The following is a 27,847-nucleotide window of genomic DNA, read 5'->3' on the forward strand; positions in this document are numbered from 1 at the left end:
GGTAATTTTAAAAACTATCTTTAATTCCCCTAAAGCACAGATATATACCAATGGTATTATATCAAACACCTTTACACTGTCTAGAGGCTGTAGACAAGGATGCCCTATATCGCCATTATTATTTGCCCTGGCCGCTGAACCTCTCGCTATTGCGATAAGGTCCAATACTGTAATAAAGAGAATTAAAATTGGCACTAATAAACACAAATTATCCCTATATGCTGATGATTTGTTAGTATATCTGACCAATCCACAATTCTCTATTCCCCCTTTACTACATGTATTTATAGAATACAGTGATATATCTGGTTATAAATTAAATAATGACAAGAGTGAAGCATTTCCTATTAATATACCAGATGAGTTAAAATATATAGTAAAACCATTGACACTGTGTGCTAATGGGTTTAAATATTTAGGTATTCATATTGATCTAACTCATGATGACATGTTTAAAAAAAATTAGTCCATACTTATGGAGAGAGTGAAAGATGATATGCAAAAATGGAAGGATTTACCCTTATCATTAATTGGCAGAGTCAATGTTATAAAAACATTCTACCTAAATATCTATATAAATTTCAGTGTCTTCCCTTGAACATTCCTAAATCCTACTTTAAGGAACTAAATAGAGTGATTTCTGGATTTCTGTGGAAAGGCAAAATCCCTAGAGTAAAACTTCTGAAACTCCAGGCACCGTATAAGAAAGGTGGTCTGAATCTTCCCAATTTCAGACATTATTATTTAACTTCGCAATTTCGGCCTATATGGATCTGGTTACATCCTGACAAGGTTGATACTAGCTGGACAGCTATAGAACAGTGGGAGATGAACTCTATCCCGCTAAAGGTTATTCCTTTTCTAGGATCTAAAAGTTATTTATCTGCTTTTACTAAAAATCCATTAATACTGCATACATTTTCTGCATGGTTAGAATCGCATAAGTTATGCTGCTCTAACATTGTTCCGCTTAGATATTTACCACTTTGGGAAAACCCATTACACCTCCTGGTATTGCTGATAATTCTCTAAAAGTTTGGGTGAATAAAGGTATAAAGACATTGGAGGCCTTGTATGACAATGATTATTTAATGAGTTTTGAATTACTATCCAAGACATACAAAATACCAAAACACAGCTTCTTTAAATATTTGCAAGTCAGACATTGGGTCAAAGAGATCACTCCCCAGACTTTTCCTAAGATTCCTACACCATCACCATTTGAAAATATTATGTTTAATACTGTGTCGTCCCCAAGAGGCATTGCTTCTGTGGGTTACAGCACAATAACATATAACTTTAAGCCATTTGACAATGTAAGCTTGAAGCAGAGATGGGAAGTAGATCTTAACTGTACATATGACCTGGAAGAATGGGAGTATGTTATGGAAAGTATGCAAACTATTTTAATATCCACCAAACATAGACAAATTCAATTCAATATTTTGCATCGAACATATTACACTCCTCAAAAACTTCACATGCTAAATACCGGCATATCTTCAAAATGTCAAAGGTGTAAAACATCTGAAGGCAATTTACTTCATATGCTTTGGAACTGTCCTGTACTGAATGACTTTTGGGAATATATAATTGGTACCACTTCAAAGATTATAGGTTTCCCAATTAGTAAAGATCCTAGAATTTGGATATTAGGAAATATTGATTTATTAGGCTCTTCTCATCATAAAAAGTATTTTTCACTGTTAGCAGGAACTGCGGGGAAAAAATGTATATTAGTGAATTGGAATTCGATTCACTCCCCATCCAGACGACAATGGATCAATGAACTCATTTCATACTGCACCCCTGAGAAAATCCTTTTCAATGTTAGGAAATCTCCGAGGACTTTTGAAAAAATTTGGGGCTCCTTTTTGGAGCATTTACCTTCTCTTTCTGCAAACTAAATGCAATGTCATCTGTTGCCTTTTTTTTTTGTTTTGTTTTGTTTTGTTTTTGTATAAGAAAGATTAAGGTTGTAATATTATGTGTATATGTATTTTTTCATGCATTATAAATGAAAATAAACCATAAAAAAAAAGAAAAGAAAATGAAATGAAAAGAAATGATGAATGTGTGTTTGTAGTTTTGTAGTTCACCTAGTGTGATCTGATGAACAAAACATAAATTGCACTGAAAAAAATGGTAATATCTAGATGGATTCAAGTCAAAGATATCATTTAACATCACTGAATCAACCTAAAAAAAAAGTTATACCAACAAAGCTAATTCTTATGGATTAAATCAGATAAAAAAAAATAAATAAAAAAAAAAGCTCCTTAAGATAACGATTTCAGGCTATCACTTTTTACAGTGTAAAACAATGATAACCAATGTTAAGTACACAGTTTGAATTTTCTGCATAACCTAATTTATCATAATTACATGTGCTGTTAATACAGAGGATGCAGGGATCCAGAACAAATGCCACCTAGAACCAATAGAATTTAGTTGTATATAGTCACTTTGGAACATCTGCCAAATACCTTATTCAGAAGGATTAACTAAAGTTAGATTAATTGATTAATCAAGTACTTAGTACTATACATCCATTCACTTCAAAAGTTCATGAATTTCCTAAAAATCTTATTTGTTTTTGACGCTACTAAAAGACTGATGTGGAGAAATACAAGTCACCTTTATAAGTATGTGGAATTGCTCTCATCTTCAATCTGATATTCTTCTACACTGCTCTGCTCCAGTATATTGATGAGCATTGACAGTGTGCTATTTGGATCCAGCAGAGTCACTAGAGGGACATTTACACCTCTATCATTGAAGATAAGATTTTGCAGAGTCATGGCTAACATTGAGTCAATGCCTAAATCGAAAAGATGAACATCATCATTTAGCTCATCCATCTCAACGCCAGTTGTTTCACTTATCGTGATCTTCAGATAATCACGTGGTGAGGATGATGTCATAGATTGCTCAGGTCTAGATAAATTCACTCCAGCTTTAATGATGGCTTCCTGTGTTATTTTAAACAAGCGTACACTCAGCGATTTGTTCTGACTAAGGATGTTATTCCAGCTGTTTTTAAAATTGAACCTGCATACAACCTGTTGAGGTTTGTTGATCAAGAGACACTGCTCAAGACTTTCATAGATTTCTGGAATCTCCAAAAGCATGATTCCCTTTGCTTCCAGAAATTTCTGGAAATGGAATTTGTTCAGAAGAAGGCCAAGATTCAAAGCCCCCCAATTAATGGACTGTCCAGAAAGCCCAATATTTCTGCGGTACTGACAAAAAGTATCCATAAATGTATTAGCCGCACCATAATTCGTTTGTGAGGCATTGCCAATGAAGGCAGAGATGGAGGAATAGCACACAAAGTAATCCAGATTGCACTGTATGGTAGCACGATGAAGGTTAATCACTCCATTCACTTTTGGCCTCATGACTTTCTCATAAAGAGTTTTGTCAAGACGATCAATCAGCCCATCATGCAGGACAACTGCACTGTGAAATACCCCTTTGATGGGACTGGATGGGAAAAGCTTTCCGATATTAACAATTGTCTGGTCCACTTGCTTAGATACAGAAACATCACATGGCAGACACTTAATGACAGAACCCCAACGGCTACTGACCTGACTTAACTCTTGTTGCATCTGAGGGTCTGGATTTCTTCTAGACAGAATGACAATGTTCCCTCCTCCTTTCTGAGCAATGAACTTTACTGTCTCAAAGCCCAACCCTGTTAGACCACCTGTGACAATATAGACAGAATTTTTCTGGAATAGACTGTGTTTGGACATCACTGGAATGTCAGACAGCTGGTTTTTGTCTTCACTGTTCAGGATGATAATGGGTGGGATCTGGCATGTGAAGTAAGATTCAGATTCTTTTACAGACAAAAGATCGATGTCTTGAGATTTTACTCTTTGAACAGCTGTTGCATCCAAAGACAAAGACTTTCTGTCCAAATGCATGGATTTCAGCCAACGGTAGATGTGTGGCATTTGCATTTGCAGAGACCCTTTTTGCATTACTTGGGACATGAGGAGGACATGGAAGTGGACTTCCTCATTTGTACCACGGAATGTTGTAGTATTGAATGGAAATTCTGTCTGGTTGTCATAGACAAGAACAATGTCTTTGATGCCTCTAACACTGCTAGCTATTTCAGCAGTTTCTACATTATAAGGAGGTAGAAGAACAGCCCCCAGAACCTCACTAAAATCACAAGACAGCTGATCAGCCTGCGTGCTCACTCTGACATTCCAACCTGATCTATTTGCAATAGCAATTAACACATTCATCAAAGCTGAGTCAGGAACAGTGGAGAAAATACCGAGTGTCATTTGCTGCTTAGCCTTGGGTAAAGCCTCATGGAAGATCTTCCAAGCCAGTACCATATAAGAGACACAAGGAATTTCATTCAGGAATGAAAGCCTTTTAGCTTTGCAGCAAACAGCTGCTGGGAGAACTACTTTAGAGGTGGCAGCCACAGGGTAACAAGACACAACGTGATCACCAACTTTAAATTTGCTGACATCTTTACCCACAGCTGTGACAGTGCCACTGAAGTCAAGGGCTAAGAGCTTATGGTTTTCAGTTGTGTGCTTGTTCCAGTACAATGTCCGACCATAATTCAGGTCAGAAATGCTGACTGGAAAGTAGTCTGATGAATGAACACAGATTTTACTGAGGCGAAGCACAATGTTTTTTCCTTGATTCGGTTCAATGGAATTATCCATTTGTGTTGCTGACAGATTTGTCATTATATATGGGTCAGATGTTTGCAAGACAAAGACTTCATCATGCAACATATGGACATTTCTTGAAGAGATTGCCATAGTTGGCAAAGGTGTGTGGGTGATTTCAGGTTTGAGAATTTTGCCTTCCTTCACTACTAGCTCTGGATATTTGTGACAGGGGTAAGACCTGAGGACCTGAACCAAAGCTTTGATGTCTTCAATAGTGGGAGAGCCCATGTCAATCAGCTGGAAGGAAAGTTCTGACAATTCAGCTGCACATGCTCTTGTCATGCCTGACAGAACAAATCCAGGGTTGATGAAGTCCACTAAGCTCTCAGAGCACCTATAGGTTATTACTCTGATAGCACCTGGGAAATGAAGTGCCATGAGATATCTGACAATCTTTCGGAAGATCTCACAACACCCCGCCATGCTGTCCAAGATATTCTCTGATTCGAGAGAGGTTAAGTCTGAATCACCCCACATGAATAAAATGTCCTGGAAGTTTTTCTTTACACTTGAAATTTTCAGTTTTGACAAAAGAAGTTTGACTCCACCTTCTAACAGTATGTTACTATTTGAGGAGGACACGTATATAGATGTTGGGTCCAAGTACTGCTGCAAAGCTTCAGAAATTCCTACCCTGTCAGAAAAGACAAGTGCCTTAATCTGAGTATCAAATGTGGCAACTTCAGAGATGAGACTGAAATTGTTATGGAAGAAGTACTCTTTGAGTACTTGGGAACGGCTCCCTAGTATGCGGATCTTCACATCCCTGAGTTCAACCAACACCCTACCCTGTTTGTTGGCTAAGCATCCACAAATGTCAAAATCATCTTCTCCCACATGTACTGTTCTCAGATATACAACCATCTCCTCTTGCAATGGTTCAAATACAGTCAGGCTTCCTATTTGTGCAGGAAATTGGGGTCTTGCTGTTTGGTCATGTCCTATAGTTATAGAAACAAGTTGCATGAGATAATCCAAGATCACAGGGTGAAGGTGATAGTCATGTAATTGAGGCATCAATTCCTTTGGGACCTTCACAACAGATATAGCCTCTCTAAATTCTTCCCCACAGTAAACATCTGCCTTATTTCTGAAGACAGACCCATACTCAAATCCTGTTTGACTTAGAAGTTTGTAGAGCTCTCCAGACATCATGTGGAATTTGCATCTTTTGGAAATACAGTCTATTGAAATGAACTGTTCTTCAGGTGTTCTACCTTGTTTTGCTTCTACTGTGCCAAATGCATAAACTGCAGAAGTAGACTGTATTTTGAAGTTACATGTGTTATCTGCCAAATGGTCAGATGGACTGAGCTGTACTTTTATTTCTGGGGCATTCTGCGTGAAAACAAATGGACTCTGGAATGTTATGCTGAGCTGCAGAGAACTTAGTGGAACCTTAGGTTTTGCATATGCCATGTAAGTTGCTAAACCCAACTCTGCATAAAATGCACCAGGAATGATGGCAACCCCATTGTGCTTGTGGTCCTGCAGGAAGGCCACTGATTCAGAGAAGGATAAATCACAGCTGAACACTGTACTGTCTGTACCCATTTGTGTAACTACTGGATGGTTGCCGGTGGAACCGATTGACTGCAAACGTGAAGTGAAGACATCTCTCTTCACGTCATCAAACTGGTATCGTGGGTAGGGAATTGGTTCTTCCTCAAATCCTTTGTAGAACATTTTCCAGTCCACTTTGACCCCAAGCTCAAACAGTTTGGAAACAGCTGCAAGCATTGTCTCGTGATCTTTATCTGGCTGCACTGAGGGAATCACAGTGAATTCATTTCCCAGAGTCTCATTGATGTACCTCTGCAAAGATCTTCTTGGGCCAATTTCAACAAATACCACATTCCTTTTATTTTTAACTACAGACTTTACAGCTTGTTCGAATTCAACTGGCTCTCTGATATTCCTTGCCCAATATTCACCAGTAATAAAATCTGAGGAACACACACTAACACCTGTCACTGTTGAGAACAGTTCTGTCTCCAAATTATGTGCCTGCAATGAGCCTATACTCTGTTTCACTTTGGATAAAATGGGATCCATCTTATGACTGTGGTATGCTGCAGGTACATCTAAAATGCGAAGGAACAAATTTTTTCCACTGGCTGAGTTGCTCAAATTCTTTTGCAACCTGTCAATGTCATCTGCATCTCCTGAAAGGGTGCATGACTGAGGGCTGTTATAAGCAGCCAGACAAACCCTTCCCGAAAAAGATGGGAGAATTTTTAAGACTTCAGAAACAGCCATATTACTGACTACCAGCATCTTTCCTCCTGTCACAGTGCTTTGCAAAGAACTGCGATAGTGGATGACTTTCACTGCATCTTCAAGTGACAGAAAACCAGAACAATGAGCTGCAGCAACTTCTCCAATAGAGTGCCCCAAAACAGCATCAGGCCTGATGCCCCAGTGTTTCAGAAGTTTGACAACAGCAACCTGAATAGCAAACAGAAGAGGCTGGACAATCTTTGGATCAGACAGCTCTGTACTTTTCTCAGATTCACTTTCCAGCATCTCTATCAGATTCAAACTTGTATAGCTTTGCAACAGAGTTTCAATCTTCAAGATTTCCTCTCTGAAAACTGGCTCTTGTTTTAAGAGCTGCTTGCACATACCCTGATATGTAACACCGTTGCCACAAAACACAAAAACTAGCTTGGAGTCTGTCTTTGATGGTAAAAGCTTTTTCTCCACAGCAACAGTAAGTTTCTCTTGGAGATCTGCCAATGATGATGTTTGAAATACTTTTCTGTATTTGTGTTTCAAGTGACTTCTTCTACATGCGGATGTGTACAGTAAAGACTGTAGATCTGATATTTTCCCTGCACTGATCTGTTCTGCCGTATCTGCAATAATATTTTTCATGGATTTTTCGGAGGCTGCAGAGACCACAAAATACTGACGGGATTTGCTAATCAACTGAGCTTTTGTCTTTTTTGTCTGCACATATTGTCTGACAATTGCATGTGCATTTGTTCCTCCAAACCCAAAGTTATTGATTCCTGCACACCTCCCTGCTCTGCAGTCACTGATCCATTTTTCTGCTGTGGTGGGGATTTTAATATTGAGAGATTCAGTGTCTATGCTGGAGTTTTCAATGGAGTAGAACAATGATGGCACAATGGTTTCATGCTTCATCATCAAGAGAACCTTTATGAGCCCTGCAGCACCTGCGGCAGATTCTGTGTGTCCAATATTGCTCTTAACTGAACCAATGATGAGTGGCCCTGACTTTTGAGGTCTTGCTTTGGCAATGACTTTTGAGATGCTACCTGCCTCTATTGGATCTCCAACTGGAGTCCCAGTCCCATGAGCCTCAATGTACTGGACACTAGTCAGGTCAGTCTCTGTTGAGTAGATTTTTCTAAGCAGCTCCTCCTGCTGTACCATGGATGGTTTGGTGATTGGACTAACGCTGTGGCCATCCTGATTTACTGCAGTTTTGCTAATGATGCCCCAGATGTGATCCTGGTCCTCAAGAGCCTGTCAAAATACAGACAACTTATGTTTCTTGGTTATAGTACTTTATCATAAGGTGCATTGTTGTGATGATGATATGTTTATGTGATGCAATATTTTTGTTTACTTTTTTCAGAGGCTTTAGGAGAACAATCCCACAGCCTTCACCTCTTCCATATCCATCTGCTTGGCTGCTGAAAGGTTTACTGGTGCCATCAGGGGAGATCATTTTTGCCTTGGAGAGAGTCACAAAAATGTGTGGCTCCAAAATACAGCTCACGCCCCCACACACGGCCATTTCACAATCTCCTGTTGATTTAAAAAAAAAAAAAAAAAAAAAAAAAAACAGCCCATCAGACATTACAGAAGATATAGATATTAGTGTACTCAAAGGTGCTGTTAAAAACACAAATCAGATAAGTGCTTTAATAGGCAAATCATGCTTAATTTCAGATTACAATAATACCGCTACAATAACACAAACAATTTTTGCTGTCTGGTATGCAGTAATGGTGGTATCTTACATTATGCAGTTACAGTTACAGATTGTTTAATGTATTTTTCAACAGCTTTAATTAGGGATGCTCCAACCAGTGGTGGACGAAGTACACAAATCAAGTACTTGAGTAAAAATACAGATATGTATTAGAAAATATTACTCAAGTTAAAGTATTTAGTGCTCCTTTTCAATTTTACTTGAGTGAAAGTACAGTACTTGATTTTTTAATGTACTTAAGTAAAAACATACTAATTGATGAATTTTTATTTTGTAATTTTATATAGGCCACTTATATACACTGGGTATGGAAAGCATTCAGACCCCCTTAAATTTTTCACTCTTTGTTATATTGCAGCCATTTGCTAAAATCATTTAAGTTCATTTTTTTCCTCATTAATGTACACACAGCACCCCATATTGACAGAAAAACACAGAATTGTTGACATTTTTGCAGATTTATTAAAAAAGAAAAACTGAAATATCACATGGTCCTAAGTATTCAGACCCTTTGCTGTGACACTCATATATTTAACTCAGGTGCTGTCCATTTCTTCTGATCATCCTTGAGATGGTTCTACGCCTTCATTTGAGTCCAGCTGTGTTTGTAAGAAACCTTGTATATAAGACCTTACAGCTCACAGTGCATGTCAGAGCAAATGAGAATCATGAGGTCAAAGGAACTGCCTGAAGAGCTCAGAGACAGAATTGTGGCAAGGCACAGATCTGGCCAAGGTTACAAAAAAAATTCTGCTGCACTTAAGGTTCCTAAGAGCACAGTGGCCTCCATAATCCTTAAATGGAAGATGTTTGGGATGACCAGAACCCTTCCTAGTGCTGGCCGTCCGGCCAAACTGAGCTATCGGGGGAGAAGAGCCTTGGTGAGAGAGGTAAAGAAGAACCAAAAGATCACTGTGGCTGAGCTCCAGAGATGCAGTCGGGAGATGGGAGAAAGTTGTAGAAAGTCAACCATCACTGCAGCCCTCCACCAGTCGGGGCTTTATGGCAGAGTGGCCCGACGGAAGCCTCTCCTCAGTGCAAGACACATGAAAGCCGGCATTGAGTTTGCTAAGATGGTGAGAAATAAGATTCTCTGGTCTGATGAGACCAAGATAGAACTTTTTGGCCTTAATTCTAAGCGGTATGTGTGGAGAAAACCAGGCACTGCTCATCACCTGTCCAATACAGTACCAACAGTGAAGCATGGTGGTGGCAGCATCATGCTGTGGGGGTGTTTTTCAGCTGCAGGGACAGGACAACTGGTTGCAATCGAGGGAAAGATGAATGCGGCCAAGTATATCCTGGACGAAAACCTTCTCCAGAGTGCTCAGGACGTCAGACTGGGCCGAAGGTTTACCTTCCAACAAGACAATGACCCTAAGCACACAGCTAAAATAACGAAGGAGTGGCTTCACAACAACTCCGTGACTGTTCTTGAATGGCCCAGCCAGAGCCCTGACTTAAACCCAATTGAGCATCTCCGGAGAGACCTAAAAAGGGGCTGTCCACCAACGTTTACCATCCAACCTGACAGAACTGGAGAGGATCTGCAAGGAGGAATGGCAGAGGATCCCCAAATCCAGGTGTGAAAAACTTGTTGCATCTTTCCCAAAAAGACTCATGGCTGTATTAGATCAAAAGGGTGCTTCTACTAAATACTGAGCAAAGGGTCTGAAAACTTAGGACCATGTGATATTTCAGTTTTTCTTTTTTAATAAATCTGCAAAAATGTCAACAATTTTTTTCTGTCAATATGGGGTGCTGTGTGTACATTAATGAGGAAAAAAAATGAACTTAAATGATTTTAGCAAATGGCTGCAATATAACAAAGAGTGAAAAATTTAAGGGGTCTGAATACTTTCCGTACCCACTGTAATTTAATTTTATATTATATATTTTATATAATCCTATTGCTCAAAATAATTATCTCAAATAGCCAGCACTAGTCAGTATGGATGGAAGATTAGTGGATGCAGATACATAATATGTAATGTGTGTTGACAAACAATACAAAACATATAGGGCTAAATACATAACATTTTAAGAAATTGCTAAAGCAGCGGGGAAGATGAACGTGCACGTGTTATTTTAATTTGTGTAAGAGTTGCACGATTCTGGATAAAATGAGAATCAATATTTTTTTGTTTGTTTGTTTGTTTCAAATAGAGATCATAATTCTCCCACGATTCTGAACAGACAACTAAACAAAATAGCATAATTATTTACTAGAGGACAAAATATGAATTGCTGCAGTCTATTTAAAAAGATTTATTTTTTAATTGAATTATTTAAAAAATGGGTTTGAATGAATGATTTAATGACTCACTCATAACTACTTCACTTGTTTCATTACTGGATGAATCAATGTTTTTGAAGAAATCTTTTGAATGAATCATTCAATGTCAAATACATTTTAAGTCACTTCCTAGTGCCGTAATGATGTAATTGATACAACCGTTATTTGAAGCACTAAGTTAGTTTTAAAATGTGATTTGATCTGTTTGGATCGAGATCGCAATCTGTAGACACTTCTTGTGGACGTGTCCGCATTAAAGCATTTCAGTGGGCTTAAACGGATCACCCAGTTGTGACCTAAATATGATTTTCAGTTACAATAATTAATCCTAAAATTCAACATTAGTAGGCTGACTTACTTTTCACCATCAGTCGTGTGCTCACTCAGAGAATCCTCCAGTTCTTGGCTAATTTTCAGTCAGACTTGTAAATTCAGTTCACCAGAGAGTCGCTCTGAACGGATCATTGAATCAATGATTTATTGACTCGAGAACAGCTGCAATACAATCAGTCCAATTCGTGAATGAATTGTTGATGTGATTTGTGAACCGATTTAACAGGATGATTGAAAAGAATCAGTTCGTGCACGAATTGGACGCCGCTTTTGCATCTCTGAGCATGTGACGATTTCTTCATTTTAAAATAAGGAGTAACGATATGTTTTATGAAATGTAGTGGAGTAAAAAGTACGATTTTATGCTTTGAAATGTAGTGAAGTAAAAGTAAAAGTTGCTCAAAATAAAAATTACTTGAGTAAAGTACAGATACTTGAAAAATGTACTTAAGTACAGTAACGAATTAAAAATACTTTGTTACTGTCCACCACTGGCTCCAACTGATCAGCCATTGATAACTTCATCTTAATCCTGTGATCAGCAATTGGCCTATCCTACTTGAATATAGGACCAAAATGTTGTACACACTAAATGCACTGGACATGCTTTTCCTGGCCCAGAGTCCTAATTAATGTTGGAATAAAATTGCTCAAACAAATTTTATCACTGTACTATGATGCATTTCCAAGTGAGCAGGCTATCTTATAAGAAAACAACATAGGGGAGAATTTGATTTTAGCCATCGGTTGTTGATTGGATTATAAAACATGATTGTTTTATATTTGTGTGGAGGCAGATCTGAATGCAACTGGCTTAAAGGGGACATCGGATACAAAATTCGCTTTTACATGGTATTTGGACATAAATGTGTGTTGGCAGTGTGTGTACACAACCACCCTATAATGATAAAAATCCACCCAGTGTTTTTTTTTTTTTAAATCCCCATAAATCAAAAGCACTTTCTTAGATCAAGCCATTCTCAGATTCTTGGCAAAGTGACGTAATTTTGCACAGGCCCCTCCCACGACTCTTGACGGACACTGCCGTTTTAGCATAGACCCACCCTGAGTAAGCTGTAAACAGTCCACCATTGGTTTGACACGTAGACAAGAATGTTTCCAAAGCGCTTGCCGCAGCGCAAGTTCCCTTGAAAGGGAACAGCTCTGTTCACAGTGACCCGTTTTGTTGCATGGCACTTTAAATGATAATGAGCTACTGTTCACCCCACCCCTCTTTTCTGTGAGGCATGCTGCTGTGGGCTGTAAACAACTATTTGGCAGGTATTGTGTTAAAGTCACCATTCTTATTTATGCAGTTATAACTGATCAAAAACGATTTAAAATACATTTGTAAATTACTTATTAGTTATTAACCAACACCTTTATAAACCCTCTACAAAGGTAACCTTAATGTACTGTTACCATGTTATCTTTACATAAAATGTACACAGTTTGTAAAAAGACTATCACCTTAATGCACTGTTCATTATAAACGACCGGTTATGAATTACAACGAGAAGATTCGAAATAGAAATGACCACATAACAATGTTCTCTGAGACTGTTAACTCAGCTTAACTCTTAACTTAATGACTAGCCGAAACATTCTAAGACTGAACTCGACACACAAAGACTGTTTCCTTTGACTGGACCAATTTTAAATACTTACACACAGAATTTAAACACCGACTCTAATCGCTGAACGCAACTAGCTCTGACTCGCCGTGTTTTGAGCACGAGCAGTTAAAAATAAAAAAAATAAAAAATTATACTCTCTTCTGGAGGTGAAGCTGGATCTCAAACAGTTGGTACTGATCCATTTTTCAGGAACAACTTTTTAGCAAAACCTGCCTTGTACTGTCCCTCATTCAGAAAGCAGTCTGATGTAAAGTGATTCGCGCAAACATAAGCACATTTAGGTAGATCGGGGGAGCATTCCCTTCAAAAACAAAATTAATCCGCTGCGTCTTGAGCGGCTCAGATGTCGGGAGTAAATGATGAATGCTATGTTCATTCTTACAGCCAAAAACAAAACACTTCAGTCTTATAAGTGCATAAAGAAATGTTCAACTTAAGATAAATTGAAATATAACACAAAGTAACTGTTTGAATATAATAACATTTAGGGCCGGTTTCACAGACAGGGCTTAGCCTAAGCCAGGATTAGGCCTTAGTTCAATTAGGGTATTTAAGTAGCTTTTATAAACATACACAAGAAAAAAAAACATTACTGGTGTGCATCTTGAGACAAAACAATGGCACTGTCATATTCTAAGATATGTCAGTACAAGTTGCTTTCAGTTAAAACAGCTTAAACATGCATTTTAGTCTAGGACTAGCTTAAGCCTTGTCTATGAAACTGGGGGTTAGTGTAAGTACCACTGATCTAGTGCATACATTAATCAACAATAGTACCGGTGTTGTACTATTCCTGATTTACACATTGCTTTGGATAAATGCATCTGCAATATGAAAAGATGTTTATTTTGTCCAGAGAGTGCAAAGTGTGTACATGTACAGATTATATGTAAACAAAAGCAAAAATGCAACCCCAAGTTTTACATACAGTACATTTGTGAAGATTACCTTGTTTTATGGCTTGACAAGCGAAGTGAAGGGAAACGAGGGATGAGGAGCAGGCACAGTCAATGGACAGTGAGGGGCCAGTGAAGTTGAATATGTATGAGATGCGGTTAGCAGCTATACTCATAGCGGAACCAGTGCCACTGGTGTGGTCTGTGTGTTTTGGATTAATCCTCACATTTGCCAGCTCAAAGTCTCTGTTCATTAGGCCTATAAAATCAAACAAACAAAAGCAGAGCACATTAACCACAGACTGCTCCTAAGCATTTACCATCCAATTATAAATGCATGCATATATTAATACTCAGGGAATAATAACTGAATACACACATACACTTTCTCCCAGACTTTAACAGTAAGATTATATGAATTATTTGACTTGTGTTACCCAAAAATACTCCTGTTCTCGTTCCACTGGCCTTTTCCATTGGTATCCCAGCATCCTCTAGGGCCCTGTAGGCGCACTGCAGCAACAGTTTGTGCTGAGGGTCCATGGTGATCAATTCAGCATCAGTGATGCCGAAGAACTTGCTGTCGAACTCATTTAAACTACAAAGAAGAAAAGGTAAATGACGGGGTTATTGCTTTTGGACAAACAGATGGGGCTCAGCATTCATCCCACAAATGGAGTGTTTCGGACACTGACCTTTACTGTTTTATTAAATATGGTTACATTTTTATCTTGATAAACATAAGTGAACATTAAGGAGTGAAATGATTAAAAACTAGTGCTGTCAAAATTAATGTGTGTTTGATGTGCACGCCACCCGAGTCCTGAGTAGTGATGTTTGATTCTTGAACAAATTGTTCTTTTGAGCCGGCTCTCAGGAAGTAATCGGTCGAGCTGGTTCACTAATCGAACTGAATCGAACTTTAGTTCCGGGTTGATGACGCAAGACGCACAGCCGAAGTAGCACGTATGCTTATTATGACTACTGTTATTAAATAACATTTTATTAAAACCTGCAAAAACATTTCTGTTGTAAAAAAGAGATGTAAAAATGTTTTACTATGGTTTATTGTACATGCAGATTATATTTTAAGTTGTTAAGTGAAATCAATGCGTTTATAAGACTGGTTTATTATTTCTATATAGGCTACTACTTTAGACATGTAAAACATATTGCATCAAATGTGTGCTATAGTTGCGAATCTTATCCAAGATGTAGACTACTCAATATTGGTCAGTCGTATCCGACATAAAGGATCTGCGAATTAAACGGTGACCACAACTTAAGTGAATGAAAGGCAATAATCACCAATATGCATTCACACAAATAACTTTTTATTTAAATGTTTCAGTATACACAAATGACTTTATTTGAATGTTTCCTTGATATAACATGACACTGAGTTAGAAAAGAAATGCATATTAGTGACAATTTATGATGTCAGGAACCTATGAATCTGCTTTTTGAACCAGTTCATTGAACTGTCCGAAAAGAAATGGTTCGTGGAAATGAATTGGACTTTGCATCACTAGTCCCGAGTTCAGCCGAACTGAATCATCCTGACTAAAGATGGGGGACCATCTTTAGTCAGGTGTGTTGTATAAAGGAGAGAATTTGTGTTCCAAATGAAAAAATAATAATAATAATAATAAACAATAGTATTTGTATTTAAATATAGTTTCTTTGTGTTGATTTTACATTAATTTGTTTTACTCGTAAATATCCAAGCTTCAGTTTTTTAATTGCGATTAATCTGCAATTAATAGCAAAAAAACTGTATGATTAATTTTTTAATTGATTGACAGCACTATTAAAAACAGAAGACATGACTCATTTGATTTCTTTTATTAGGGCAAATGAACTGAAGTCTTACCCATCAATAAGTGCCGCCTTTGCTGTGTATGTCTTTCCTGCCTTCTTCTCATCTGGATCGTACCATTGAGAGAGATTAAACCTGTCATTTGGTATCTGAACTGCACAGTTCTCTCCATGAAGGAGGACTCGCCAGAAGTTTTCAAGTCCTTCACCTAAAACAGATGAGAAGATAGTCAATGCGAATACACTTTAGGCCAAAAATTATGACACGAATAAATAATAAAACAATAATTTGTTAAAAAATTACCTCCAGGAAAATGGCATCCAATGCCAATGACAGCGATTTCTACATCACTATCATCCATCATGTTTCACATGCTTTGTGTGCAGATACATTTGGTTTTACAATCTGTAGACAGCAAAAGCAAACATTGAGGCATTGAGGAAACAGTATTACTAAGAAACAGAGCCACACACTTAAATGGACTTAAAATGTTTGTACTCTCACTCTAAATAAGAGGATGTATGCTGTAAGAACTTGAATTTTAATGCAAAAAAATTTTGTATTCACATAATTTTCTGTTTATAATTGTAGATAAATATTCACTTTTAGCATTTTGTCCATAATTATGTACATACAGAAATAGCTTTTAGTGGGACCAAAATTTCCTTTGCGTTTTTTGCATACAGATGACAACACTGTAAAAAGGATCCCTATTCATATGCATCCACAAAAATAAATAAAAATGCTGTATTATGCTGCCAGGCTAGTAGTTGGCAGTGTCACTTTGTAAGTGACTTTCACGCGAATAGACTGAACATGTAATATAAATTTGTGTTTTTATAGTTTACACAGAACCGATAACAGTAGTGCTTTCAGGCCCCCAAAACACCATTCTTCTGAAAATAAATGGCCAAAACACAAAGTTTTCGGTTTTTAGTTGAAAATAGTGTCATGTTAACAGGCCCTCAGATCATAGCAAGTGTTCATTTAATACTATTGCTCCTTCTGTGTATGTATACACTTGTATTATGTATATTTTTTATTAGAATATTTCTTATTCTATTTTATATTTGTTATTTTAAGCATAATAAATACATATTTTTGATAAGCTGTCTATAATGTCTATTAAACTGTTTTTCTTTTGTATTATATTTTGTATTTTGCTCAGAATAATGTTTCTGTAATGGTAAGGGAAGGGGTTGAGTTTTACGATTGTTGACCGTCTCCAAGCTGTGACAAATAAAGGGAGACATAGTGAAGTCAGTGCTGTTGAATAAATAGAAATAAATCTGTAAAAAAAAAAAAAAAAAAAATAAGGTCATCTGTAATGTCTGCAAGAGGTATGAGTGTTAGTGTGTAAAGAAGAGATTATAATAATAAAAAAATGTGTGCACTGCAAAAAATTATTCTCTTCCTCAGTATTTTTTGTCTTGTTTTCCAGAAAAAAAATCTAAACATCTCTAAATCAACATACATTTACTTGATAAGCAAAATGGCATAAGAAGTTTTGTTTTCTGCCGTTGTTGCCAGATAAATATTCTTTTTTCCCCTTTTGATTTACTTTCAGTAAATTTTTTGTAAAACAAGACTTAAGTCATTTTGCTTTTTGCTTATTTGCAAATAAATGTAATTTGATTTAAGAACGTTTAGATATTTGTGCTGGAAAACAAGACAAAAATAGTGAACATTGTTTTGGCAGTGTGAAAATAAAAAAGCAAGTGAAATATTCTGACTTACCTGGATACTCATGTAGAGTCTTGTCTTCTTAAAAATGTTTATATGAGACCAAGTCTGCCCAATATTTATACAGCTAGTTAAAGGAGGGGTAAATGTAAGAATTAGCCAATGATTGACAAGTACAACAGTTAATTCATCTGGTAACCATTGCTAGTACCTTTTGTAAATTCCCGTTAGCTCATGGCATAATATCTTTTACTTCCTCTTTAAAAAGTATCATAAACATGTATCATAAACATGAATGCAAAGTCAATATACCCTGGAACTCTGGGATAAAGGTTTATTTAATGAAAAAGATTTATATCCAAGCAACTCAAGGTTATTTAAAAAAAACAACGAAAAAAAAAAACTACGAAGCCTGTATTGCATCAAGGCTAACTATACGTACAAACACAGTAAGGCGGATCCCTCTGACTGTAATCAAGCTGTAATTGAACAAAAACTCTAAAACCTGGGTGTTTGGTCCTTTGACTAAAATTTTTCCAGAGTTTGCAGAACAGCTTTTTTCCAGACTAGTCCTCAAGACTAGACTACTGTAATACAGGGGCATCATTAGGCCCTTCAGCCCCGCTAAATTCCTTCTCAGCCCACTAATAGTTCCGATTAGCTCCATAATTTGTACACTAATTTGTGATTGCCTTAGTCCCCTTTGAAACTTTTAAAATGGCAGCAAACTTTGGCTCCTCCGAATCTTTTAGACAGGCATATGACACCATGGCGACGACAGGAGGCAATGGCGACCTTGGAGGTAGAGCCCACCGCGTAGCCGGAGGCACCACTTCTTTAAAATTCAAATGCATTGTTTGCTATGAGTGTACGCACACTGGCGGCGCCATTCGGTGTCTGTCCGCGGCTTCCAGCTATGACTCAGGAAGTTGTTCAAAATCCTGCCGCGACACCATTTACATAGTTTTATATTAAATTTATATTATATTTTTCTCAAATTTTCGTTAATGTACATACTGACTTCACCTTGTGCTGCAAGATACATTAGTTTTACATTCTTATTCAGCTTGAATAAAGTCTAAACATATTTGAAAAAATGTATAATAAATGTAGCCCTTCCTTTCACTCCTACTCGGCATTTTCCTTATTGTAAATTGTAACCCAAATAACTTGTTTGGTTAACATTTTCACTAGGGTTAGCTAGTTAACGCTAGTTAAAAAATACTATTGCTACTATGTAACATAGTTGCCTATACAACCGGTACAACAAAACAATAACAGACTTAAAGTAATATAAATACTTTTCATTGATTAACGTTCAAAAGTCAGCTATTATTCAATAAAAATAAAAACCAAAATAATAAATAGTTAAAACTCACCCATTGTGCAGCTCTTCTATCAGGAGTCGATTCAAAATTGAGCTTGCACGTCCCGTGTGCGATACCTGTGAGTTGCCCGAGACACGGTGTGGTGCTGACCTTCTCATCCGGTGTGCGACCAGGGCGGAGCTAGTCGCAGCAGAAGGGGTGGAGGGCCAGAGTGCAGCGAACGGCCCACAAGTCCGTGGTGAAGGTGGCGCGATGTCCGACCCAGGTGGAGCCGACGTACCGAGGAAGCCTGGTGAGGCCGAATGCCGGATGGTCGTTGTTGACATCGAGAGTAAAAGGAGCATAAGCATCGGAGGCGTCAGGTTGAGGTGGATTGAAGGCTCCCAGCAGTCCAGCGGTTTAACTGCACCACTGAGAGGAGGCTGAGGTGGAACTGGGGGACTGATGGGAGGGTGGCAGAAATGATTGGGGACTGGGCAGGAGCTTAAAGGGCAAAACAAAACCAACCGAAAATAAGGTAGTCTCAATAGTAATTTGGAAAGGTGGTGGGAGAAGGAGATTGGGCGAGACCAGAGAATTTGGGACATAACCGACAGATTCGGATGATGGTAAAAGGGGTAAAAAATCAACTTCTCCAAAATCAAAACAGTTCTTTTGTGCAGAGACCAAAAACTCACTCTATAAAGTGCCACGTTAATCCCTTTTGGGTCGGTCTTCTGTCACACTGCTGTGTTGTAGAACACTCACGAACATGATGATGAAGGCAACAGTAAGACACAGAGGACTTAAATATACATACAAACAAGTCTAATTCAATACACACACCTGAAATAAATGACGACTAATCAGAAACCATGACAACTAACTCCACAGTGGAAAGTGGGGCAAACTGAAAAAAAAGTGAGACTGCGACACTATGAAAGTGATAAAAGTTAATTAACAATACAGATGAAAGGCAAGGTGTGGCTTTGAATTGTCCTTCTGGGAAAATATTGTACTTTGATCAAAAATATAACTTCATAAACAACACTGATTAACCACACGGTTTTTGAGAAAAATGTGACTATGCACGTTTCTTCAAAAAACTAATATACAGTCACGTGAAATTGTGAGGACACCCTATTGTATCACGCGGTTTTCCGTATCAGGACATAATAAAAAAATCATCTGGTCCTTGGCAGGCCCGCAGGCCCACAGCCAGATTATTTTGATAGCGGTTGGTTCTGATATAGATCTTCGTCTTGTGGTGCTGTCTAATATTATCACCGTGTCTACACCACGCCGCAACAGCTAAAAGCTGTCTACACTGAATGCGACAAACCGACCGTTGCAAAGCACTTGGAACAGAACAGGGAATCCGTTTACTGTCGGGAAGTGTTGTGTCACGTCACATCCAGTGTAGACAATATCATTGATTCTAATGGGTTCTATTATCTTTTGACGCATCGCGCACGTCTGGTGTAGACACAGTGTTAGACTCTTTGATAGTGCCATTTTCTGTCACCAGCTAGGTTAAATGTTAACATCACTCTGCACACGACATAATAGCGTACCTCCAGCATGCAAACAATTTAAAAAATACAGTTCATTATGTGAGAATGCCAAGGAATAATTCGGAGTGTAAAAGTAGGCTACGTCAAATAATTACAATAAGTTAGGCTCCATTGTGTAACAAGCTAATTAAAATGATACTCATTTATTATTCACAATATGAAAATAAAACATAGTTCGTTATGAGCATGACTCAAACATTAATGGACTTATTCAAGTCCTCTTTTATTTTTTGAGTTATTTTTATCCATTCCGCATCTCCCACATATGTGTGTTTTAGCAAGGCAGTCTGTGATGCAAGTTGGTGAATGAAGATACTTGCCAGGTTACGTGTCACTACTCTGCTTTATTAATTTATCCAGTGTAAAACCCGGCCACCGCCACACAAATATGGCTTTTTGTTAATAACTGTCCTACTACAGGATTTAACACAGAGTAACAGCTCAATACCAGTTACAAAAGACACTGTAACAGTCTGTCACAGGCAATTCTATTTGCATTTTTTTTTTTTTTTTTATCAATTTCTTAAATTATCCTTTGACTATGTTCTGGGCCAGCATCTAGTGGAGAAATTTTTTTTTGGCCCAATGCCGAACTTACTTGCCCACCCCTGCACTAGATGATTCGACCGGACTGTGAGACCACACACCTGTTGATTGTAGGAACGATTTCACAGTGAGACGAGATCTCACGAGATCAAACATGACTTGGGAAATAAAACAAATGAAGGGCAATCAATGTTGAAAAAGAATCAGAGAGTAATCGCAAGACAGGTGGATGAGCATGCATTGTTGATGTTGTTCCTCTGTGTTGCAAGTGTTCTTGAAATAAAACAGACCTTATATTTTCATAAAAACACATCAGAAAATCAGAGGCCTCCTACAATAACCTCTGAAAAGTGAAAAAAATGTTTTTGTCATTTTTTTCTATATTTGGGTCTTGAAGGGTTAGACAGAAACCAGTTATACTGGAAGCACTCCCCAATGTGTCCTCTAGGGTACACAGTGTCTCATTCCCCTTCTCAGGGTAACATAACCTGAGACGCTTTCCCCCGGTTTCACAGATAAGGCTTAAGCTAGTCCTAGACTACAATGCATGTTTGAGCGGTTTTAACTGAACGTAACTTGTACTGACATATCTTAAAATATGTCAGTGCCATTGTTTTGTCTCAAGAAGCACACCGGTAATGTATTTTTCTAGTGTATGTTTATAAAAGCTACTTAAATATCCTAATGGAACTAAGGCCTAATCCTGGCTTAGGTTAAGCCCTGCCTGTGAAGCTGGGCGTTAGTGATTTTAGGTAGTAAAATGCAATAAAAACAGATTCTTCCTTAGGGTATTTTAGCCCGGTTTCACAGACAGGGCTTAGACTAAGCCAGGATTAGGCATTAGTTCAATTCAGGTATTTGAGTAGCTTTTTTTAAATGTACCCTAGAAAAAAACATTACTGTTGTGCATCTTGAGAAAAAATCAATAACACTGGTGCATTTTAAGATATGTCAGTACAAGTTTCTTTCAGTTAAAACAGCTCAAACATGCATTTTAGTCTGGGACTAGCTTAAGGGTACGTTCACACTTGTAGTTTGGTTCGTTTGGTTCGTTTGGTCCGGACCAAAAAAGAAAAAAAAAACATTTAGTCCTGGTCCGATTAGTGTTCGGATTGGCAATGTCATCACGGAACCAAAAGATGCCGAACCTAAAGGCATACCCTAGTGAAAAAATAGTATACTTAAGCACAATTCGTATGTATTTTAGTATAATTAAATGTATTTGTGGCACGCTATAAATTGGTATACTTAAAGTCTGCTAAATTGGAACAACTAATTTTGCACTAAATGCATTTTAGTTGTCCAAAAGCAGTGCTGAATTTCAACTAAAGTTGTATTAAATATACTTGTTTGTGCTAAAGTGGAACTATTAAAGTATACTTAAGTACACTTTAAATATACTCTTGTATTTAAGTTAATCTATAATCTATAATCTATCTATAAGTCTATAAATCTATAAGTTATAAAAGTCTAATGGCATCATTATAGTTTGCTTCAAATAGGCTACAATAAAGTAATCTTTATAAATAAAGTCACAGCTTAAGAATATGCCTTTTACAGACAGCCCCAGTAACTTACTTATCCAGTGAACATCAGTGAGACAATGGGAACATATGTATATGTATATTGAATGCAGGAACCAGTACGGGCTGGAGTTGAACCCGGGTCGCTGTTGCACAAGAGCACTCAGCTTACCTGTTGCGCCACCACTCAGACATGGACCATGCAAAGCTGGGGTTACTTTGTGTTCTCTCTATACTGTTACAAGTACAGCTATAAGCGAACAGACATTATTAATGACAACTATTAATGACAACACAAATTATGTGGATTAAAAGACTGTGAATTGCCGAGAAAAGTCTCAATATAGGCACAGTAAGTGGTGCGTGAAAATAAACGTGAAAAGGCCTGTAGCTATATAACACGAACGTGCATTAAACTTTAGGCTGTTAAAGAAATAAAACCAGCAGACGCAACATTAAATATCAAGAATGTTTTGCTTCCATTTTACTTGACATGATCTGTCATTAATGCAACATGAAGCAATTGCAAAAACCGGCATAACATTAGTTTTATTCTTGTGCACGCACTAAAACACGGTCTTGCATTATGCTGCGGATTGAAATGTGACGTGTAGATTAAAATTATTTACTTTCATGCAGTTAACGTTTCTGAATTTATTTGACATTTTAACTTTTTGTGTAATTTTTGAAGACTGGTCAGGATCGGTTTAATAATTAGCTTAATAATTCATAATATTTTGACAGCCCAAAGGGCTGCAGTCCATATTTCAAAGTGCAACGGGCCATTAAAGTAGCATTAATGGGAAAAGTGTATTACAGTAGGTGCTTTGGAATGCATTAGAAATACACTAAAGTAATAAAACTTCTGATCAGGTACGTGAATTTCTTTCACCATTCACCTTTCATCAAACTGACTATATGTTGTTTTCAGTGGCGTGCAGCGGTGTTCTGAAATGAGGAGGCAAATTTTTTATTTATTTATGAATTGTGCAAATTGTGTAAATTCATGTGCATTACTCTTAACGTTGACACATCTTCCTTGTTAAATGAACGTTACTTTTACACTACAACAAAAAAGAAAAAAAGAAACCAAATACAATTCTATTTTGTAATTTTACATTAACAATGTATTGTAATAAATGTTCTATTTATCAAAACCAAGTCAATCTCATCAAGTTAGTGTTTTAAGCATTTCTACATTCATTCCAAAATAATAACTAAAGGCAATAATAATTTAAACAATAAATTTTATTTGTGTATTGATGTTTTTCTTTTTAATAGTCAACTTAGGCTATTTTGGATCATCAGTCATGCTCCGTAATCAACCGTCTGTCACAGACACAAGATGTATTTTTAATTTCACCAAGCTGATTGCACTAAAAAACCCTGCAATCATCATGTTTTCAGTCCATTTCAAGTTTGATTTTGACGTGACATAAAGCGATGATATCTAACTGGGTGATCTGTTTGATTACTTTTCAATTAGTCTTCCCATTGACGCCGTCATTTGTTCAGTCAAACTGATGCTCGGAACGTGCGTGTAAACAAGAGGCGGGATTTATCGCACAAACCAATCATATCCAATCATAACCAATTACATCCAATCATAGCGCGATGGAGACATTGTCTCCTCTCACGTGACTTTCCCACATTCATTCTCAATTAACCCCCACAAAACCCACCGCATGCCGGGGGTCTGATGGTTTTCTATGGTTTTCTATGAGAGGAAAGGGAGGCATGACTCCTGCTGTAACTTTACCTGCGGGTGTCGCTGTTGGGCAGTGTTCCTTAAGAAATATGAGTGACTTGCGCTCTTTTTAATGTCATAACTTGTAATATTTGTGTTGTTTTATATGTAATATGGATTATTTTCTCTTCCTATTTTTTTTTTTTTGAGGAGGCACTGCCTCCCTTGCCTCCTCGGAGGAAACGCCCCTGGTTGTTCTCTTTATTTGTCATAATTACAAATATTTACTTTTGTAACTACTTTCTATATGTATGTATATCTGCTTTGCAACCATGCAAAATTGTGAAAAGTGCTATAGAAATAAATTTGAATTGAATTAAACAATAGCCTACCTGATATTCAAAGTGTGAGCAAATTATTGAAAAGGTAAAGGTCATAATTATAAAACTTATGGGGTGTTCACACCAGACGCGACTAAAGACGTGAATAAATCGCGCTCTTCGCGCGTAGTTGGATGCTTGAACATTTTGAGTTTACTCGCTTCATTCGCGCATGAAATTCACTTCACAACAGATGCGAATTCGCGTCATGAGAGGGGCTTCTGCCAGGCGGCTCCAGTCTCGCTTCTGCACACTTCCTCTGAATAAACACATCAACTCATCAGCGGGAAAGTAGTTGTAAAATATGGCGAGTAAGCTCAATTCGTGCCACGTCATTTATGCGAATCGCGCCACAGAATGTCTATTCGCGTCTTTGCATTGACTTAACATGTAAATCACTCGTGCTTAACGCTTCATTTGCATCTGGTGTGAACGCACCATTACTTCATGATTATTTTTTGCAACTCAAAATAAATTTTCTGTAAACTTTTATCTAGGCCAAATCTATTTTTATACTAAACGAGTAGAACTCAAATACAGTTCATTGAATTGTACATTTAATCATAACAGGTCAACATAGTATTCAACAAAAATAAATGACTGAAGTAGTAGGCTATTTAAATATTTAACAAATTAAATCATTTTATTTGCAAATTGCTCATTGTTACATTTGAGCTGTATAGGCAAAAGTTGGGTTTGAAAATTCTGCCCTTACAGTCAGTTAGCAGAAACAAATTAGATGTTTCAGTTCATACCTCACGTTTTCTTTGGTTTGCACAAAAAGAAAGTCTCATCTAAAAAATGATATAGCATCATCTAAAAATAATTTCATCATTCTCAGATATGAAATACATGCTAAAGACTTGTGTCTTTAGCTACAATGAGTTTCTAGATCCAGTTTCCTTCTGACAAATGTGCCAAAGTCTGCAACACAGATTCCCAATAGTGTGCACTCCAGTGAGTTCGGTTGTTAAGCAAAAGTCCAGATAAACCAATTGTTGGCGAGTGCGATGGCATTCGCTTTATGGCGTGTTCGAAACATACATCAATCATCGCGGTCTATTTGTGTCAACTTCTGGTTCAACCAATGTTAGGACGTTGGGGCAGGCCAATGGGGGTCAAGGTTTAGCGTCAGCAGTTACAGTGTTTTCAAATCATTTCAGGAAGAATGTATTTATGAGATAAAATGCACATGAACATCAGCACAACTCATAATTATTATGAGTTTAGGTAACTCTGGATTTTCTTAAGAGTTTCCGAGTTAGGTGTGTGACGGTGAGAAATCATGTCAGAGGTCTGCCCTAGTGAAAAAAACCTACCAAAATGTATTTAAAATAGGCCTACATTCATTTCACACTAACTACAAACCCATTAATATACAGTAGTCAACATTTGAAGTGGATCAAAAAAGTTAATCAAAGTTGTCCTAAGAACTAAGTTGTCCTAAGAAGAAGGTTTTAAGACAACTTTGATGAAAGGTTTTGATCCACTTCAAATGTTGAATATTTACTGACATAAATATTTTAATTAACCTTTTTTTGGAGTTCTTTATTGCACAATGCATATTTCTTAATATTAAGCATAAAATGTGTTTAATATCACTATTAGTAAAGATAGTATGATCGCTGTATAATTTGAATGCAAGATATATATAAAGTGTACCTAAAGTATACTTGCAATAGTTCCACTTTAGCACAATCAAATATACTTAAGTATATCTTTAGTTGGACCTCAACACAAAAATACTTGTTCCAGTTTAGCAGACTTTAAGTATACCAATTTAGTATAATAAAAGTACAATTGCAGGGTATTTATATTAAGTACATAAATAAGTAAATGCAAGTGTAATACACTTAATAAAATAAATGTATTTCAAATACATTTTAGTATATTTACTTTTTTTTTAGGGTAGTGACAGGTTCACAACCTGATTGGTCAGATTTTATGATGTATTGCCTATTTTGAGACAGAACTTACCGAACATCCAAAACAATGCTGTGTGCCGAGGTAAATGCGCTTGTTGTGTGTAGCCTGCATATGATGGTTGTTCTGCTCCAAGTTTACTTGTCACTTGTATAGTATGTATAGTTGTGTAGTTTTGGTGCCCTCCAGTGGCAGTTCTCTAGAAAAATAAGTGATCATATTTCTCATGCGGTCAGCTCCTCAATCTTCGGATGCTATCCTTTGTTTTGCGTTTGTAAAAGCATCATCTGTAAGTTAATTCTTCTTTACATACTACTTGATGTTACATATTTTCATATATTTGTGATAAGTTTATTCAGAGCTTTGATTTAATGTCATTTTTTGTGATGATAGCCTTTGGCTATTAGCTTAGCCTTTGTTTGACATAGCACTCAACCTGTTAATCTACTTTAATAAGATAATTTCTCTATATGAGTCTCTATTTGTATTTGTTGCCAATTTCTTGGTCATCTGATAATCCCATTTAAGTAAATTGATGACATTGATTCAATTTGGGGTGTTTTCAGAACTACTTACATGAATGCTCTTTAGTCATTGGTTAATTTTTCTGATTGTTGTTTATTTGCTGTTTTTTGCAGTTTTACTCTTAATTCATAATGTAAACGACATCTTATTAAATGTCACAGACTAAGATGAATCCTGACTCGTCTGTACTTTATGGATGGAGTTTGGCTGGCTGTTAAATTGCATTGGTAGATGCAAGGAGAACAGTACAGTAAAAAGATGATAATCCTACAAGCAAATCAAGTTACATGGCAGAAGATTGCAGTCACTTTTGTACCATGAACCACGACGAAGCTAACAGCTAACAGCCTCTGCAGAGGAAAACGCAGAGGAAACAATGAGCACAGTAGACCAAGCCTCTGAGGAGGGCTCAAAACGCTCCCATTCATCACGATCATCGCGATCATCGCGGTCATCAAGGATGTCAGCTAGCATGGCAGCTAGCATGGCAGCAGCCACTGCACGGGCTCAAGCAGAAGCGGCACAAACTCGTGTACTGTTTGTAAAGAAAGAGAATGCAATCAAACTGGACAAGATTAAATTAGAAATGTCCCACAAACTGGACAAAGCAAAAATGAAAATGGCAGATTTGGAGGTGCTCCAACATGAAAAGGAACAAGCTGCTGCTCTGGCCCAGGCAGAAGTGTTAGAAGCAGCTGTAGGAGCAATTGAGGATAGTATTTCAAGTGCTAGCTTCTCTGTGTCTTCACATAGCAAAGTGGAGCGCACCAAAGACTATGTTTAAACGCAAAGTGGGGTGGACCTAAAAAAGTCAAAAGAAACAGACATTCAGAATTCGAATTACAGTAACAAGCTGTACCCTGAGACCTCAGACCCCAACTGTTCTGCTCATAGTCTCATTAAAATAAATCGTGAACAGGATGCCTTCACTGAACTGCCATCTCAGCTGCCTGATCAGTCGTTCAGAGATGAAGTTAAACAGGAAACATATGATCCTTATGCATCATGTTTCTCTCCAAGGACACCTATCCCAGCATGG

The 27,847-nt window shown here is 37.4% G+C and overlaps 2 protein-coding genes across 4 annotated transcripts in view; both read right to left on the reverse strand.

Moving 5' to 3' along the window:
- The window catches only part of si:ch211-250m6.7 (patched domain-containing protein 3), a 91,690-nt gene that overhangs the window by 53,132 nt on the left and 10,711 nt on the right, over nucleotides 1–27,847 (reverse strand). The window lies entirely within an intron of this gene.
- LOC127508716 (probable polyketide synthase 16) lies at nucleotides 1,659–18,317 on the reverse strand. The gene is made up of 7 exons (XM_051886971.1): nucleotides 17,398–18,317; nucleotides 15,964–16,065; nucleotides 15,715–15,868; nucleotides 14,279–14,439; nucleotides 13,894–14,100; nucleotides 8,311–8,492; nucleotides 1,659–8,207 (listed from the first exon to the last, which is right to left on the reverse strand). The coding sequence occupies exons 2-7, from the start codon at nucleotides 16,022–16,024 to the stop codon at nucleotides 2,640–2,642; spliced, it is 6,333 nt and encodes a 2,110-aa protein (XP_051742931.1). The 5' UTR covers nucleotides 16,025–16,065; nucleotides 17,398–18,317; the 3' UTR covers nucleotides 1,659–2,639.

The sequence above is a fragment of the Ctenopharyngodon idella genome, chromosome 3, assembly GCF_019924925.1.
Source record: "Ctenopharyngodon idella isolate HZGC_01 chromosome 3, HZGC01, whole genome shotgun sequence".
Lineage (NCBI taxonomy): Eukaryota > Metazoa > Chordata > Actinopteri > Cypriniformes > Xenocyprididae > Ctenopharyngodon > Ctenopharyngodon idella.